Here is a 15,540-nt window from a genome sequence, read left to right on the forward strand (position 1 = left end):
TCACAGTCTTTGGTTGACTACGTGGATCCTCCTCTCCCTCCTCAGCCCATAGCCTGAGACTGGGAGGATTGATGAGAACACCAGCTGTGCCCCCAGACCCTTTAGCCCCGCCCCCAAATCCCTGTAGTGCCTCATGACCTGGCTGGGGGTGCTCCGAGCCATGTCATTGGTGCCCACATGAATAAGGAGCATGGGTCAGTGGGCTGGAGGAGCTTAGTGATCTTCTCTGCAATGTCTCAGATGCGGGCCCCCGGGAAGCAGCAGACTTCCTGGGCTAAGGGGTCGGAGCGGCAGATTGCCCCCTCAGTGCCCCGCAGGATGGAGTCTCCCACAACAAACACCTTATGTTTTGTCTTGGGGGGAGCGGGGGCGGTAGCTGTAGTTTAGCCTGTGTTGCCTGCGGGAGCTGGCAACTGAGCAGGCTCTGCTGGAGCAGCAAGAGGTGTGTACCTGTTGCTAAGCTCCGGCGGGGCAGGGCCCTTGACCACCTTGGTCCACCTTGCCCCTGACTGGACAGAGTGGGAGGTCCCAGAGTCCTCCTTTGTCCTGGAGGGAGATGGTGGTCTACCCTCCCCTTCCGGGGGGAGAAGGACCTGACAGTCGGAGTCGATCTCCTGCTCACAGTCCCTGAAGGTATGCAGTCTCTGGACTGTGGCCTGGAGCTCCTCCAGCTGGCGCTCCAGAGGCCCCAAAAGGGAGCAGACCCCACACGGGGAGGTGGCCATGCTCCTGGGCCCCAGAGCCTGAAAAAGGGACAGGCAGCCCACGCAGCCGAGAGCCAGGGGCTCTCCTACAGAGGGACAAGCTTTGCCCCGCTTTAAATACCTACAAAGTATCCCAAGCTAAAATCAGACATGGATGAAATGGAAGGGACAGCAACTTTACCTGGCTGGTTTATAAAGTAGGCTTGTTATAAGCGGGTTTATAAACTAGGTGCCAGAGTTTATAAACCCTGCTCCCAGCTCCCAGTTTTGGGGTCCCCAGAGGGTGCCAGAGACCTGGGTCTATGAGCTGCCCGCGGTGGGTGAGCCCCGCCGCGTCCCCGTCCCCGTCCCCTTGCAGAGCTCAGCTCCCAGTTCCGGGGGCCCCAGAGTCCCGAGAGGGCCCCCAGGGGGTGCTCGGGGGCAGGTTTCAGGGCTGGGCTGTGGAGCTAGGCATTTCTATTCCGATTCAGGCTCTGCTCATGACTGGCACCATGAATGCTGTGTGCCCCTGAAGGCTGGGGGCACGGCGAGCTCCCACAGGCAGTGGTGGTGCTGTTGGTGTCAGGAACGTGGTGGTGGCGAGTGGCGAGCTCCCGCAGGCGGCTGCAGTGGTGGCGGGGGGCAGTGAGTGCTGATGGGCAGTTGGAGACCACCCGCAGATGCCACCGGCAGCGTCAGTGGCAGCCAGTGGCAATCGGGGACTGCCCACAGATGCCGCTGGTGATGTTGGCAGTGAGGGGGGGGCAGGGTGGCGAGCGGCGACCCCCTGCAGGTGCCACTGGTGCTTTTCGCAAGGGGTGCACTGCCAATCTCACGGGGTGCACATGCACCCGCATGCGCCCCCTACGTGTCCCCAAGGACTGGCATCAAACCAGGGGGTTACACACTAGCATGGCCTGGCCGTGAAGAGGACTCAACCCGAATGGCAGCGCGCTCGGGGAAACTGGCCCTGAAGCCTGCGTTGCCTGCGGCCGCCGGCAAAAGCTCTGCCGCGGATCCAGCCTCTTGGCTGCGCTTTAACCCGGACGAAGGCGCGGGACGGGGCTGTGATGCGCGGCACCCACGGACACTGATCCGGCCGCGCGTGGTGGGCGGCCCCGCGCCCGCGGCACCGCCCCGTGCTGGTTGCCTGGCGACCGCATGCACAGCGCGCGGCCCGCCGCCATGGTGGGGGCGCCTGCCGGGCGGCCCGTCTACCAGGGCCGCTTCCGCGACACCTTCCCCGAGCTGCCCGCGGTGGGTGAGCCCCGCCGCGTCCCCGTCCCCGTCCCCTTGCAGAGCTCAGCTCCCAGTTCCGGGGGCCCCAGAGTCCCGAGAGGGCCCCCAGGGGGTGCTCGGGGGCAGGTTTCAGGGCTGGGCTGTGGAGCTAGGCATTTCTATTCCGATTCAGGCTCTGCTGCGCCCCCCCGCCCCCCGTATTAACTTGTTGCCAGGGTGAATTTCTCCCCCAGTGTGACCCCCCCCCCCCGCCTTGCTGCACCCTCTCCATCACTGTTTCTGTTGTGCAGGCAGGGAAGTTGAAGCCCATTGGAGACACGGCAGGGAGCTGTCTCACTGAGGTTCTACCCAGGGTGAGTGCCTTGGCCCTGCATGGGCAGACATCAGCATTATGGGTAGGGGGTGCACACAAGTGCAGGTGCACCCCCTGAGATTGGCGGTGCACTCCCTACGAAAACCATTACCGATTGCTGATGCTGTCGGTGGTGGCCGCTGATTGCCAGCCCACCCCCTTTGCCGCCAACACCACCAACAGCGTCTGCAGGCAGTCCCCAGTTGCCACTGGCTGCCACCACTGCTGCTGGCGGTGTCTGCGGGTGTCACTGACTGCTGGTCAGTGTTCACCACCCCCTCTCCCCCACCACTGCCACTGCCACTGCCACCGCCACCGGCACCTGCAGGAACTCCCTGCTCCCTGCTGCCATGCTGCCGCCGCCAATACCACCACTGCCACCTGCAGGCAGTCCCAGCCTCCGGGGGCATGCAGCGTTCGTGCTTATCAGCTCCCTTAGCAGAGGCTGTGATGAAGAATAAGCAGAAGAGTACAAAAAGAATACAGAGGGGAAAAGATTATCTAGGCTGGACCCAATGATCTGTACAGTCCCTTCCAGCCCCTCACATCTCCATGATGAAGTGCAACATCGAGAAATGTAAAGTGCTTCACCTTGGGATGAGTGATCCCCAACACACCTACAGGCTTGGTGGCACCAAAATGAGTAGCACCATGACTGAAAGGGACCTGGGGGTAATAATAGACCACAGTATGAATTTGAGCCAGCAGTGCAAGGCTGTAGCCGGTAAGGCAAATAATACTGTGGCATGCATCAATCGATGCATCTCCAGCAAAACCAAGGAGGTGATTCTTCCACTTTCTCAGCAATAGTGAGACCACAGCTGGAGTACTGCATCGAGTTTTGGGCACTACACTTTAACAAGGACTTTGACACGTTTGAGAGAGTCCAAAGAAGAGCCATCCGTATGATCAGAGCCTTAAAAGGCAAGCCATATGAAGAAAGACTGAGGGATCTGGGACTCTTGAGCCTGAGGAAAAGAAGGCTGAGAGGGGACTTGGTAGCAGCTTACCACTACACTAGGGGAATACATCAAGGGCTCAGTAAGCTACTGTTCACCAGGGCACCCAAGGGGAAAACCAGGAGTAATGGCCACAAACTCCTGGAAGATCGATTCAGGCTCAATATTAGGAAAACTTCACAGTCAGGGTGTCCAGACTGGAATAAATTCCCTCCAGAGGTGGTGCAATCACCTACCCTGGAAATCTTCAAGAGGAGACTAGACAGTCACCTTGCTGGGGTCACCTGACCCTTGGTTATCTTTCCTGCTTGGTGCAGGGGGCTGGATCCAATGATCTTCCAAGGTCCCTTACAATCTATGAAAAACTATGAAACTATGAAAATAATAATAATAAAAAAGCTTCTCTCTGTAGTTCAGCTGGTATGATATGCACTGTTCTCATTCTCTTCTCATGCTTGTTAGAAAAGTTTTCCGTTGTCATGGTGTTCATAACACTGTGAGCACTGGGGAACATAAGGGTCTTGCTGCTCCTGGTTTTTTTTTAACAGGAGGTTATGCATTCTCCCCTGAGAGCAGGTCTTATCAAGCTGACAATCAAATGCCAGCAACTGTAGTAACTTGCCAACATCGGTCAAACTGAATGGCTACTGGCAATAACAGGAAACTTTTACAAAACTGATTTTGAACGTACATGAGACATTACTTAAACCAGACGTCACTCCAGATTTATGCCCATCTCTCCTGTTTTCAGATGGGAAGAACTAAAATGATTTTCCATGTAGTTCAGTGGACTTTGTCTCATTTGTTTATAAACAACTGCTGATGCTCTCATGAAATACTTTGCACATTTCTATTTCATTTCTGTTTATTCTATGAAATCCACTGTGTGTAGGCATCCTTCCCGACTATGGTATAATATAGATTCAGCTTGCACGGACAAGACCAAATGTGCTTCCTATATGGGTGTTATGAAATTGTGCTCTTGTACATAAAGGGTGCATCTACATGTGCATTACTGTGCGTTAATTAATCATGACTAAATTTGATACCTGCATTTTCAGGTATTAACTTTAGTCATGGTTATCCATGTTTACTGTGCAATAAGGGTGTGCACATATAGACACGCACCCATAGCACACATTAAACTAGGCTAATGTGCATTAACACATCTTGTGTAGACCTGCCCAAAGAAATATTATTAACTCTTATGAAGGTCATTCTTCAGAGAACTGTGCTTTCCTAGGACCTTGGTCCTTCTTTTGAAAGCAAACAATGGTGTGTAGGTACAGCCAGGTACACAATACCATGACACAAAATAGCTGACCTAAGCACAGCTGATAAGAAGCATAACTCCTATGGAATGAAATAGAAAAAAGCAAATTACTCATAGTTTATTCCCCCACTTCTTTTGAAACGCTTATTTTTAAGTTGTTCCGTTTAGTATCTATCATTAGTATATGGGTCAGTATAAATTAGGCAAAACCCTATTGAGTCTAACAGGTGTCTTTATTCAGAATAAATGTAAATAATATTACCAGCTGTAATGGAGCCGAGATTGTAGCAATATCTTACTGTGACTACTAGCATTTTTATTGCTGGTTTGATAATTGTGATCCGGTGTTTGAAAACATCAGCGGCTGCAGGAACAAGACTTTGCAGAACATTATATCTTTCTATTTAGTTTCCATGTTTGAAGTTTGTAAAGTTTTGTAGACTTTCATTGAAAGGGTTATAGTATGTCTCCTTTTCTTGCATGCACATTTTGTATAAAATTGTATTTCCATTTTCTTCCAGCCTATTACTCCACCTGTTGTAAGAAAGTTTCGAAATACATCAAGCCCTGCTCCTGGTGCTGAAAGAATATTTTATGGCAGAGCAAAAGATCCTGATATTGCAGCCCATTTGACTCATGGCATTAGCTCCCATTCTTCACTGAATGTAAGAATATGATTTTTTGTATGCTTAAAAATATATTTGCTTTTCCTTAACTGCAGTTTGCTTTTGCTGGTCATAGTACATATGAAGTGTATGAGAGGATGCATCAGGACCAGGCCCCTGGTGGCCATGTGGCTCCTTGAGGTATCCTCCCTTCCCTCCATAGTGTCAAAAGCATTCTGCTCTATTGTGGTCTTTCTAAGTTCTTTGCAACCAAAGAATTGTTCTGCTTTTTCTATAGTCAGATAGCTAAGAGCTGGCATTTTTTGAGGGGTGCTTCGAGCCTAATGAGGGGTACCTTGATTCTGAAAAGGTTGATAACCACTGATTTAAGGTCAAGGGTGGCTAACTGCTTTACATCAAAATATTTCAGGTGACTCTGAGTTCTGAGGGATATTAACATTGTGAAATAAATAAAAAGCTTTAAAAGCCACAAATCTTTAGTGAATGAAATATTATTTTACCAACTGCATTACTCATTTTATTTCAAAATTTAAATATTGATTAACATTTAATTAACTTCTCGCTTTTTCCTTATCAACTTCTATAGTTTTCTTTTTGATTGGTTTTAGAGGTAAAAAAGTAGAGCTATTAATGACCTGATTTACTATCTCAGAAAAGTGCGCATTTAGAGTTATTGTTAACTTTGCTCCCTTTCCCTTCTTTTGCTCTTAAAATGCTTTTACTGCCTAGACAGGATCATTTGATATTCTAGTGCATTCAAGAAATCCAACTAATTAGAGGAAAACAAACCTAGGAGTTTAGGGTATTTTTTTTAAAAAGGGCAAAATTCTGTGCTCACATGGCAGATTTTAACTGATATTCTTCATCCACAGTATGATGCCTTCAAAAAGAACTCAGTACGTAGTAACCTTATATTGTACCTTGGCTTCTGTTCTCCAGATAATGTGGGAACTTGTTTGTTTGATTAAAAAAAAGGCTTTATCACAAGTTCACTGTATTCATTTGAAGCCAAGACAAGGCTTTTTTCTCATTCAGTGGGGAGGATAGGAGGTGGGGGAGGGGAAGAACCCCCTGTCTTGGATTTGAATATGACTTGGGCCAAGCTGCTGCTGCAGGTCTGGCCCCATTTCTGGCCCCAACTCTGACCCTGATCTTGGGAAGATAATGAGATGTTGGAGAAGGGAGCACAGGGGAGATTGAATGGTGCATGGAGTAGCTCAAGGGAGACCATGTGGCAGGAAGAGTGAGGTATGGTGACTTGAGATTAGGGCCAGGGCTGGAGTTGTTGCCCCACTGCTCACTGACTGAGGCTGGGGCTGGAGCCATCATGTGTTCTGTGACTGAGGCCAGAACTAGAGTTGCTGCATAGGGTAAGCAGTGGCTGGGTGGGGAGTAGGGGGACCAGAGGGGAGGAAGGGGGAAAGTGGCTAGAGGACAGACACTGATGGGGATGCAAGTAACAGGGGGGACATGCCCTGGATCAGGCATATGGTGAGGAGGTCAGCCTCTGGGGTGTGGGGTGTGGCTGGGGAGCAGGTATCAGGGAAGGCAAGTGGCAGGGGATAGGAGACAGGGGAGCAGCATCAATGGATGCAGCTAGCAGGGGGACAAGTGACAGGTAAGTGAGGCAAGGGGAAGGAGGCAGGCTGCCTCTCCCTCACCTCTTCTTTCCCCACTGCTTGCCCCCCACCACTGCTTTCCCTACCAGAGAGGTGAGAGGGTTAAATTTAAGACAAACTTACAATAATAAGATTCTATACATGGACAATTATAACAGATTTATACAGTCCCATGTATAGAATCTAATTATTGGCGGGGAGGCATCTTCAATTTGAAGTTATCTCAAATACGGCTAAATACAGTATTCGATTAATCTAACTCAAAATAATACTTGAGTAGCAGGGCACCAGGGTGCCTGCCACTAGCAGGAGGAATGGGGCTGCTGAAGCCCTGGAGCAACACAGATGGGGGTTGCTAGGGCAACCAGGCAGGTCATGTGGCCAGGAGGGGGCAGGGCCGGGCCCTTATAAACAGCGAGGCCAAAGCCTAGCTAGCAGTTCCCTTCTGGATGCTGCAGGAGCAGGAGCAGGAGCAGGAGCAGGAGCAGGAGCAGGAGCAGGAGCAGGAGCAGGAGCAGGAGCAGGAGCAGGAGCAGGAGCAGGAGCAGGAGCAGGAGCAGGAGCAGGAGCAGGAGCAGGAGCAGGAGCAGGAGCAGGAGCTCTGTGGCTGAGCTGAGCTGAGCAGCCAGAGTTGGTGGTTGCAGCCTTACCTTACTGACTGGCTGCGATGATGCTAGGGATGAGAACACCCTGACGAGAGGTAGGGTTGGGAGCCCTAGAGGGGCTCGGAGTTTACATTATGAGCAGGGAGGCTCTGTGGTGATTGTGTTATAGCCAGTTGGCTCAGCTTGTGTTATAGTTACACTGGAGGACCGGGTGAGGCTGTAGGGGTGTGAGGAGGCCTCATGGGGGCTCCCCAGTGGCTTGGGGGTTCCCGGGTGCCCAGTAGTGGCACAGTGAACAGTGCCAGTGGGGTGCTAGTGTTTGTGCCGGAAGGGCGCAGTATAGGCCCCAGAGTGGGCGCTGCCAAGACCCCGAGAGGGGCGAGAGGCGCAGTGAGCGCTGCTAAGACCCCGAGAGGGGCCCCAGAGTGGGCAAAACCCCCAGAGAGGGTGGTAAGCGCTAGGAGCACAGTATAGGCCCCAGAGGGGCGGCGAGTGCGGCCAAAAACCCCAAGAGGGGCGGCGAGTGCGGCGAAAGACCCTGAGAGGGGCGAGAGGAAGGACCCCGAGAGGCGCTAGAAGTGCGGCAGAGACCCCGAGAGGGGCGGGAAAGCCCAGAGGTGGTAGAGGAGTACCTGGGCGAGGCAAGCCCAGGGGCGCTGGTGGGGAGACAGGTAAATAGGCAGCCTCCCATTCTGAACCTCAGCATCAAAGACGTGGCGGGCGAGTAGAGGGTGCCAGAGCACCCTAATTGGCACGGCAAAGGGGCGCTAGCAAGCTCACAGCCGCTTGCGGGCCCCACCCTTGACAACTTGTAATAGGTAATATGATGCTTAATACTTAGATAGCATGTTTCATTGCTTAGGTTTAATAGTATTATGCCAGTTATTGTGCTTCAATTTTCTCCACCACAAAATGGTAAGGCTGGAAATTTCCACTTTGGGTGTCCAATATGAGATACTAAAGGCCTGATACTCAGGGATGCAAAAATGAAAACCTTCAGAATTTTTGGCACATCGAAAATGGAGATAAACATTTTGTTTAGTTAGAGGTCTTGCTTATTGTTGATTATGCTTCACAGTATGCTAGAGGTTTTTTGTACATTGTCAATAGGAAGTGTAATTTTAGTAATCTGACCATGCTTATTATTAAATGTTTGCTGAGAAGTGCTTAGAAAGATCCATTTTATTAAGATTCTGTTGTATCCTAGGCTGCTCACTTTTCTCTGATTCCTTCAGGCAGGCTTGTTGACAAATCCACCTTGTAAAACTCGGTTTCAGCAAAAAATTAACGAAAAAAAAGAAGCCCTATATTTAAGTAATCGGAGAGCACCATTGGGAAGGTCATATGATCAAACATCAATGCTTCCTAAAGGCCTTGATGTGACTAACACCACATTTGGAGGGACAACCATCAGAGGTAGGAAAATTGATGTGAAAACATATTACTAAATACAGGATGATTTATGATTTTATGTGGGATGGAGGAAGTTACATAAATAACACAGGGTATGTCTACATGAGACACTATCTTATGTAGCTACTGCACCATTATTGCTACGGCAATGTAGCACTGTCGGGCATCAACTGTGACAGCAATGCTATTGCGCAGGTGCAGCTAAAAATAACTGTGTGGCGATGGGACTGTGCAGTAATGTGCAGTCATTTAGTACTTGCTGAAATAATAACTGCATAGTCCACCATTCATGTAGACATGCCCACATTGTATTTATTAGTACTCATGTACTCGCTCTTCGTGGGCCCTATCTGGTGTGCAGGGTTGGTTTGGTGTGTGGCTCCAACCCCACATATCGGATTAGGCCCCGTACCAGATCATGGCTCTGGCCCTACATTCAGGGCCATGTCATCTGGACTGCAGGGGTTGAAAATTTGGTGGTGGGGGCAGTGTTAATTAACAATGCCACTACTGCCCTGTCACCAAATTTCTGGACCCGTGGAAAGCTTCATAGGCCAGATGACGTGGTGCTGCAGACCAGAGTTTGAGCACCACTGCTGTATATCTTAAGAGATCCACTTGAGGCAAGGACTGACTATATATTGGATATGTCAGAATCACCTCAGTATTATACCAGAAAATGTTATGGTGAGGCATGCCATGTCTGCTCTTCATACACTGCCTCTTAAAACAGAAGTAGTGTAGCTGTTTTAGTGCAGTCTTAGGCAAATACCAGCAAGCTATCTTGTGAGCAAGAAGTGTTTGGTATGCACCCAGCAGCAGTCATTGAAGTGATAATATGATACCCATTTCAAGAGGTAGCATGTATTGTGCAGGCCTCACTGTGATCCTTAGTGTGATACTGAAGAAGGAAAGATATGCCCTACAATCTTGTATCTCCCACTCAGTTCCCTGCAGCTCTTCCCCATCCTGTGATATTGCTTTGATGCCCTGGTACCTGACTGAAACCTCATTAAGAAATATGACATTTGTCACAATATCAGTGTCTTCTTCAGTAAAATGCTGAAAAGAGAAACATTTCCTGTTCCCATAATTTTTAAAGAGATTTTGTTACCTTATATTTAATATGCATTTGTTCACTTTTCAGGAACACCTGCTGGGGATCTTATAAATCCACCAAAACCGTTTGAGGAAATAGATAAAGAAGCAAGAGAAGGACACGAGTTATATGTTGTGACACACAATGATTATAATGTTGGTGAGTAAGCCTAAGAGCTAGTGGACCTATAATATAAGTAAGTACAAATAAATTTAATTATAGTTCTTTGACACACACATTTATCTAGTCAGATTGTTAAGGGATTCATTGGCATATCAGTTAATATTCCAGTTATCTATTTTTTTCATTAATTGTATAAGGCTAGATAGTCCCCAGCCCTTATTCAACCTTACAAGAGAATAAAGGTCCCCTTTGCTTCTTTGACTCCCCTTCAAAGTGTAGCATTATATCTTTATCCAGCATTTTGACAAGAGTCTTGATTTCTAATTAGTTAGATTTCTAATTGGAGTAGTCATTTGTCTACTCACAGCAATTTAACTGAGTTATCTAATTATTGATGACAGTTTTTTAATGGTTTGTTAATAGCACTCCAAAAGATTTTTATTTCAATATTCTCCTTGTGTGTGTGTATATATATATTTTGTACAAAATAAAAGAGGAACATTTTTTTTTTTCCCTACAGGAGAACCAAGAAACCGGAAATACAGTTCACCAAAGTTCAACAAGTATAGTATTTATGGTAAAGAAACACCACATTTTAATGATGGACGAAATACATCCAAGTCTTTACAATGGCTGTACAATGTGCAATTGTAAGTTTCAATGCATAAAGTAGATTGGGGACTTGGTTGTTCAGATTAAACCTTCATATGTGAATATTAGTTTTATATCTGTGATGACTTGCGCTGAAAATTCCTACAGCTGCTAAACTGTGCCCACATGAAGAAAAGCCCAAGTGGGAAACTAGCTTCATCCTTCTGTAGAAGGAGTAGTTCTACGTTTCTGGTTTCTCTAGTTAACAGGATGGAGTAAAAGTACTGAACAGGTACATGTTTGCTTTGTGGCCTGCAGGGAAAAAATGTACTTAGTTATACAAATACAGGATTTAAGCATACTGGTATGGGATATTTGTATGTATATGTATGCCATCTTGTAAGTATAACTACAGTACCACTGCTCAAATGTTGTAAATAATGCATTTTAAAAGTTATACATGTGCAGTACACATACATTAAAATCAGATTTGCAAGCAGAGAACAAATGGAGTGCTTTTTGTTGAAAAGTTCTTTTCCTCAATTATAATGATATCATTAGGCAGCTGTATTTAACACTTGTTTTCTAATTTTTTAGAAAGAAAGCAGCAAAAATAGTGTCCAAAAGAATTGATGATTTCAAGGAAAAATTTCAGCCTCAGCTTGGAAAAGTCCTTGATCCGTAAGTTAAAAAGATGGAATTTACCCAGGTCCTGTGCAAGCTATATATTTCACCATTTTGGGGCTCGGAAAAATAGGTAGTTATGGGTTCAACTGAAAATTTGCAATGCAAGCTCACAATTTGCCTACTAACTGCAAAGTGGATAACCATTCCTTCCTAAATCCTGACAGTTCCTCAGATTAATTGGGATTTGTGCAGGGGAATAGGTGAGAAGAGCACTGTGAGCGGGTGTGTAATTAGACTCTGCTGCCAAGGTGGAATTCGACTGACTACCATCTCATTCTCCCAGTCACCCACCACGTCTTGATAGTAAAATTATATTTGGGAGGATAGATGTCTTCTGGAGTGAGGGTCAAACAGATCTGCAGGGTTCCACCTACCCTACACCCTGACCCTTTCCTCTCAGGCTGATGGAAGCCAGTCCCTGATGATTGAGAGTAGGGAATGCCCAATAAAGTCCCTTCTTGGTGTGGCAGGGTACTGTTGGTGCCTGTCACTTTAAGGGCCATGTCAAGCAGCCAGCAGGTCTTAGATCCATGGCCACCTATATAAACACGGCAGTTCACTGCTGGCAGGCAGGCAGAAACATCGCCTGGCTGAACTGTTGAATGAAACATCTGCAGGTATGAGCAGGAGGTTCTTGGTCCTGGGCATGACCTAAAACTGCACCCTGCTGGGTGTGGGTGGTCTGGTGGGGCTACCAGTGGCACTGGAGCCCCCAAGAAATACCAAGCCAGTTACCACCCTGGTGGAAGGCAGGTCAGGGCATCTTAATAACCCCCAGCTCCCACATCCCTGGTGGGCTCAACTGGTTCAAGGGAAGCCCAGGCTCATGGGAGTCTTGAGGCAGGGGCCAGGTCAGCAGAGGGACCTGGAGCAGCTCCCAGGCTCTGTGTGAGTCCTGTGGCTGCAGGGACCCTGAGAGGGGGCTAGGCATGGCTATGGCCACCTGAGCCTCACAGGCTGTAATATCCCAGGGCAGAGGGTCAGGCAGGGTTACGACCACCTGAGCCAGACAGGGTGACAGGCCCCATTGAAGGGGGCGGTTGGTGAGCCCCAGTGAGGGGAGGGATTTGGGGAGGCCCAGTGACGGGGCTGAGGGCTTGGAGCTCAGTAGGTGTGTGTTTGTCTGTTTCTGTGTGTGTTTTATGAAAGACCCAGTGCAAATCAGTGCCGGCTGCAGTGTAGGGGAGGATTGGAACCACAGATAATGCCCCCTGGCATCGGGGCAAGAATGGGCAGCCTCCCACCTAATTAGAAGCAATTGTGAAACAACAAGGCATGGCAGACGAGTGTGGTGGGCAGTTAGCCCATGAACAGGTGGGCAGGCCAGTAGCGGACTGGCTCCGAGAGAGCCTCCTGTTACACTTGGGTTCTGCCAAGTTCTTTAATTCGCAGCTTCTTGGACTCTTCTTCCTTCTCTGGTTGAATCTCTCCTTGGCTCAGGTAGTAAGGTTATCCCTGGATCAACTTAACTGACTCTTTCCTGTCTCCTCCTGGCCTTGCCTCAGGCCTTACCAACTTAATTTCTTTAAATATCCCCCCAGGTGCAGGTTATAGAGCCCTGCTTAACCATAAATCAAACCTTCAGGGACTCCTCCTTAGCTGTCTTTCATTTGCACAGAGAAAGGAAATGAAAGGGGAGTTTCTTATTCACGGTCTCCAATTCTTTCACAAAAAAAAAAAAAAAAAAAGGATCCTTTTTTGTTTCTTCACAATTCTAATGGATCAGTTAGGCTGTTGCCCTCCAGCTTCTGCTCTCCTTTGCTTCTCCTTGTGTGCCATGCAAAATCTCTTCTTTGCTCTGGCTGCCTCAGTTTTCTTTTAATTTTCTTCCTTTCTGCTCCTCCTGGTAGGTCTGTATTCTCCCTCTTTCCGGCTAATCACCAGGCATCCCTATAGGGATATCTTTCTCTGGGTCCCAGCTCCAGGGATTTTCTGGAACGACCCATACTACCCCACCATCTGCCTTCACTTATCTTTCTGGGAAGGTGTGGGTGATTCTCACTCATGGTTTATCCAGTTCCACATGATTCACGAGAGTTCAGTATGCAGGGACTTCTTCTGCATTAGTCCTCAGCTCACGGCCCTGCTGAATTGTTCCTTCTCTGAGGGATGCCGAATGCCAAGCCTCTCTTTAAAATCCTCCTTTGAGCTGCCCAATTCTCTCCCCAGGTCAGTTGGTGCAGGTTCCCTGGGGCATGTGTTCTCATGCCCCAGGGGTCTGCTTGTTTCCCAAGTTTTCCTTGGACCCTCTTCTCCAGTGCACCCAGGGCATGCTGCTCATGTGGACCTAGCTGAGTAAGTTTCCTGCTGGTGCTGCCAGCTCTGCAGGAGTGTAGCAGGGGCTTGGACCCAATCCCTGCTACAGATACACTTTACATAAATGATAACATCTTTGGCTAGGGACAGAAATTACACATAAACTCGTAACAGAACAGAAGTTCAGTGCACATAGACCAGTTTAAAGACAGTGGAAATAAGTTTAAGATATACTACATGCATCCAGGTCTCAGTTTTAATCCATGTAGGTAGGACCCTTTTTTTACAAGGTGCCATTCCCAGGGTGGTCGTTAGCCCCTGGAGGCCCCCAAAATCCCCCTTTTTTTTTTTCCTTGCCACCCTGGGAACAGTCTCCCCTTTACTCACCTGCCATGCTTCGATGTCCCTTATGGTTCTAAAGAGAAAGCTCCCCAGGGCTTCCCAGGTCTGGCGTTGCTCCAGGGAATACCTGGAAATGTGGGTCCTTTGCCTTAAGGGCTAATTGGATGGCTCTATACCTCCCCTACACCCATGCCTCACAAGTTTTAAATTTCTAATTGGGTGGGACCTTTTGTCTTCAGGCCACTCTAGGCCTTTAAAACCCCAACAAAAATGAAAATAGCCTTCCCAGCTTCTGCCCCTCTACTCCTGGCTGTTCCTGCAGCCCAGGCCCACTGTTGTAGGCCTGGCTTCTGGGCACCAGAACCCTGTCTGGCTGCATCCCTCTTGGGCACCAGGCCCCTGATCCCTGTATGGTTCTGCAACCTTTCACTCTGCCCACTTCTGGGTTCACCAGTAGCTTGAGCCTTGAGCCTGCCCCTGGCAGTGCCCAAGGCAATCACATGTCCCATGGGACCTCCATAAACAACACTTTACAGTCCCAACTCAAACCACTGGTTTAAACTGCAACATAAACACTAAGTGCCTAGGCTATAACATAAGGAGAAAATGAAGGCTGCATGCCTGTTTACCAAGTCTCTCTGTCTCTCTCTCTCTCTGTCTCTCTCTCTCTCTCTGTCTCTCTCTCGTTCCCAAGTCTGAAGAGCTGCTTTCTTCCAGCATCCTAGGACATTCAGGAGCCCCATACTCCACAACTTTCAGGGATGGCTCAACCCCATCGCTTATAGCTCTAGCCTGAGCCCTCTCCTAGTCATGTTATGCCCCTGCCCCAGTCAGCTGACCTGACTATAGGGCTCTCCTTTAACCTGTGTTCTAAAACCTCTGCCCTTAAAGGGGCCGCACCATTTTCTAGTAATAGGGCCAGGGTTCCCTGTTACACCGGTCTAGCGAACTTCAGTACTTTCCTGACTCAACTTAGGTCACTGTCCTGTGGTATCCCAGGATGCTCTGCAGACCCCCACTAACCATCCCCACTCACAGGGAGGCAGGCTGGAACTTGCCTCATGCTATGTGCTCCAGCCCCACACCTAGCTGGACCACACAGATCCTCCACCCAGCCATCTAGCCAGCAGACCAGGCAGGAGTGGAGGTAATGAACATGTCAGCTTCCCTCTCTGCCGAGCTGGAGTCCAGCCAACAGAAGCCTCCATGTTCTGTCCAACCCCATGCTCCTGTCTGCTCTGCTGGCCAGATCCCAACTTGGCAAAGGGAGAAGCTGTCTTGTTCTCCACCCCCTGGCCCCCCCCCCCCCACAACCCCACCTCCCATTGCTGCCTGCTGTGTTGGCTAGACCCCAGCTCTGTGGGGGGCACAGGGAGGAGCCTGGCTGGGGTGGGGGTAGATACTGACTTGGCAGTGGGACAGGGGGCTCCTTCCCTTCTCTCACTGTAGGTCAGAGACTGTCAGGGGTAGGGCTGATTAGCCAGCCTGGCCAAACAGGAGGAATCGCCCTTGGCATGGGGCTGCCTGCAGCTGGCTAGACCCTAGCTGGGCTGGAGCCTCAAGTGAGGGAAACTCCTGAGGCTTGGGGCTCCTTCCATGTGGGCTCGGGGGAATTGGATGGGGGGCTCCTTCCCCCCTCATAGGGAGACAGCAGGGGGTTGGGAGGATGCTAG

At 49.1% G+C, this 15,540-nt stretch overlaps 1 protein-coding gene across 2 annotated transcripts in view; it reads left to right on the forward strand.

Moving 5' to 3' along the window:
• Positions 1-1,844: 1,844 nt before the first annotated feature.
• EFHB (EF-hand domain family member B) overlaps positions 1,845-15,540 on the forward strand; it is a 34,870-nt gene continuing 21,174 nt past the window's right edge. Inside the window, exons 1-7 of one of the 2 annotated variants that reach the window (XM_090046574.1) lie at positions 1,845-1,940; positions 2,213-2,275; positions 5,028-5,171; positions 8,592-8,772; positions 9,917-10,027; positions 10,512-10,641; positions 11,180-11,263. In XM_090046574.1, the coding sequence (XP_089902700.1) occupies positions 1,845-1,940; positions 2,213-2,275; positions 5,028-5,171; positions 8,592-8,772; positions 9,917-10,027; positions 10,512-10,641; positions 11,180-11,263 (809 nt within the window). The remainder of the gene's footprint in view (positions 1,941-2,212; positions 2,276-5,027; positions 5,172-8,591; positions 8,773-9,916; positions 10,028-10,511; positions 10,642-11,179; positions 11,264-15,540) is intronic. The other variant, XM_090046575.1, reaches the window with a different exon arrangement.

The sequence above is a fragment of the Crocodylus siamensis genome, chromosome 5 (assembly GCF_052110815.1).
Source record: "Crocodylus siamensis isolate JL-2025a chromosome 5, ASM5211081v1, whole genome shotgun sequence".
Lineage (NCBI taxonomy): Eukaryota > Metazoa > Chordata > Crocodylia > Crocodylidae > Crocodylus > Crocodylus siamensis.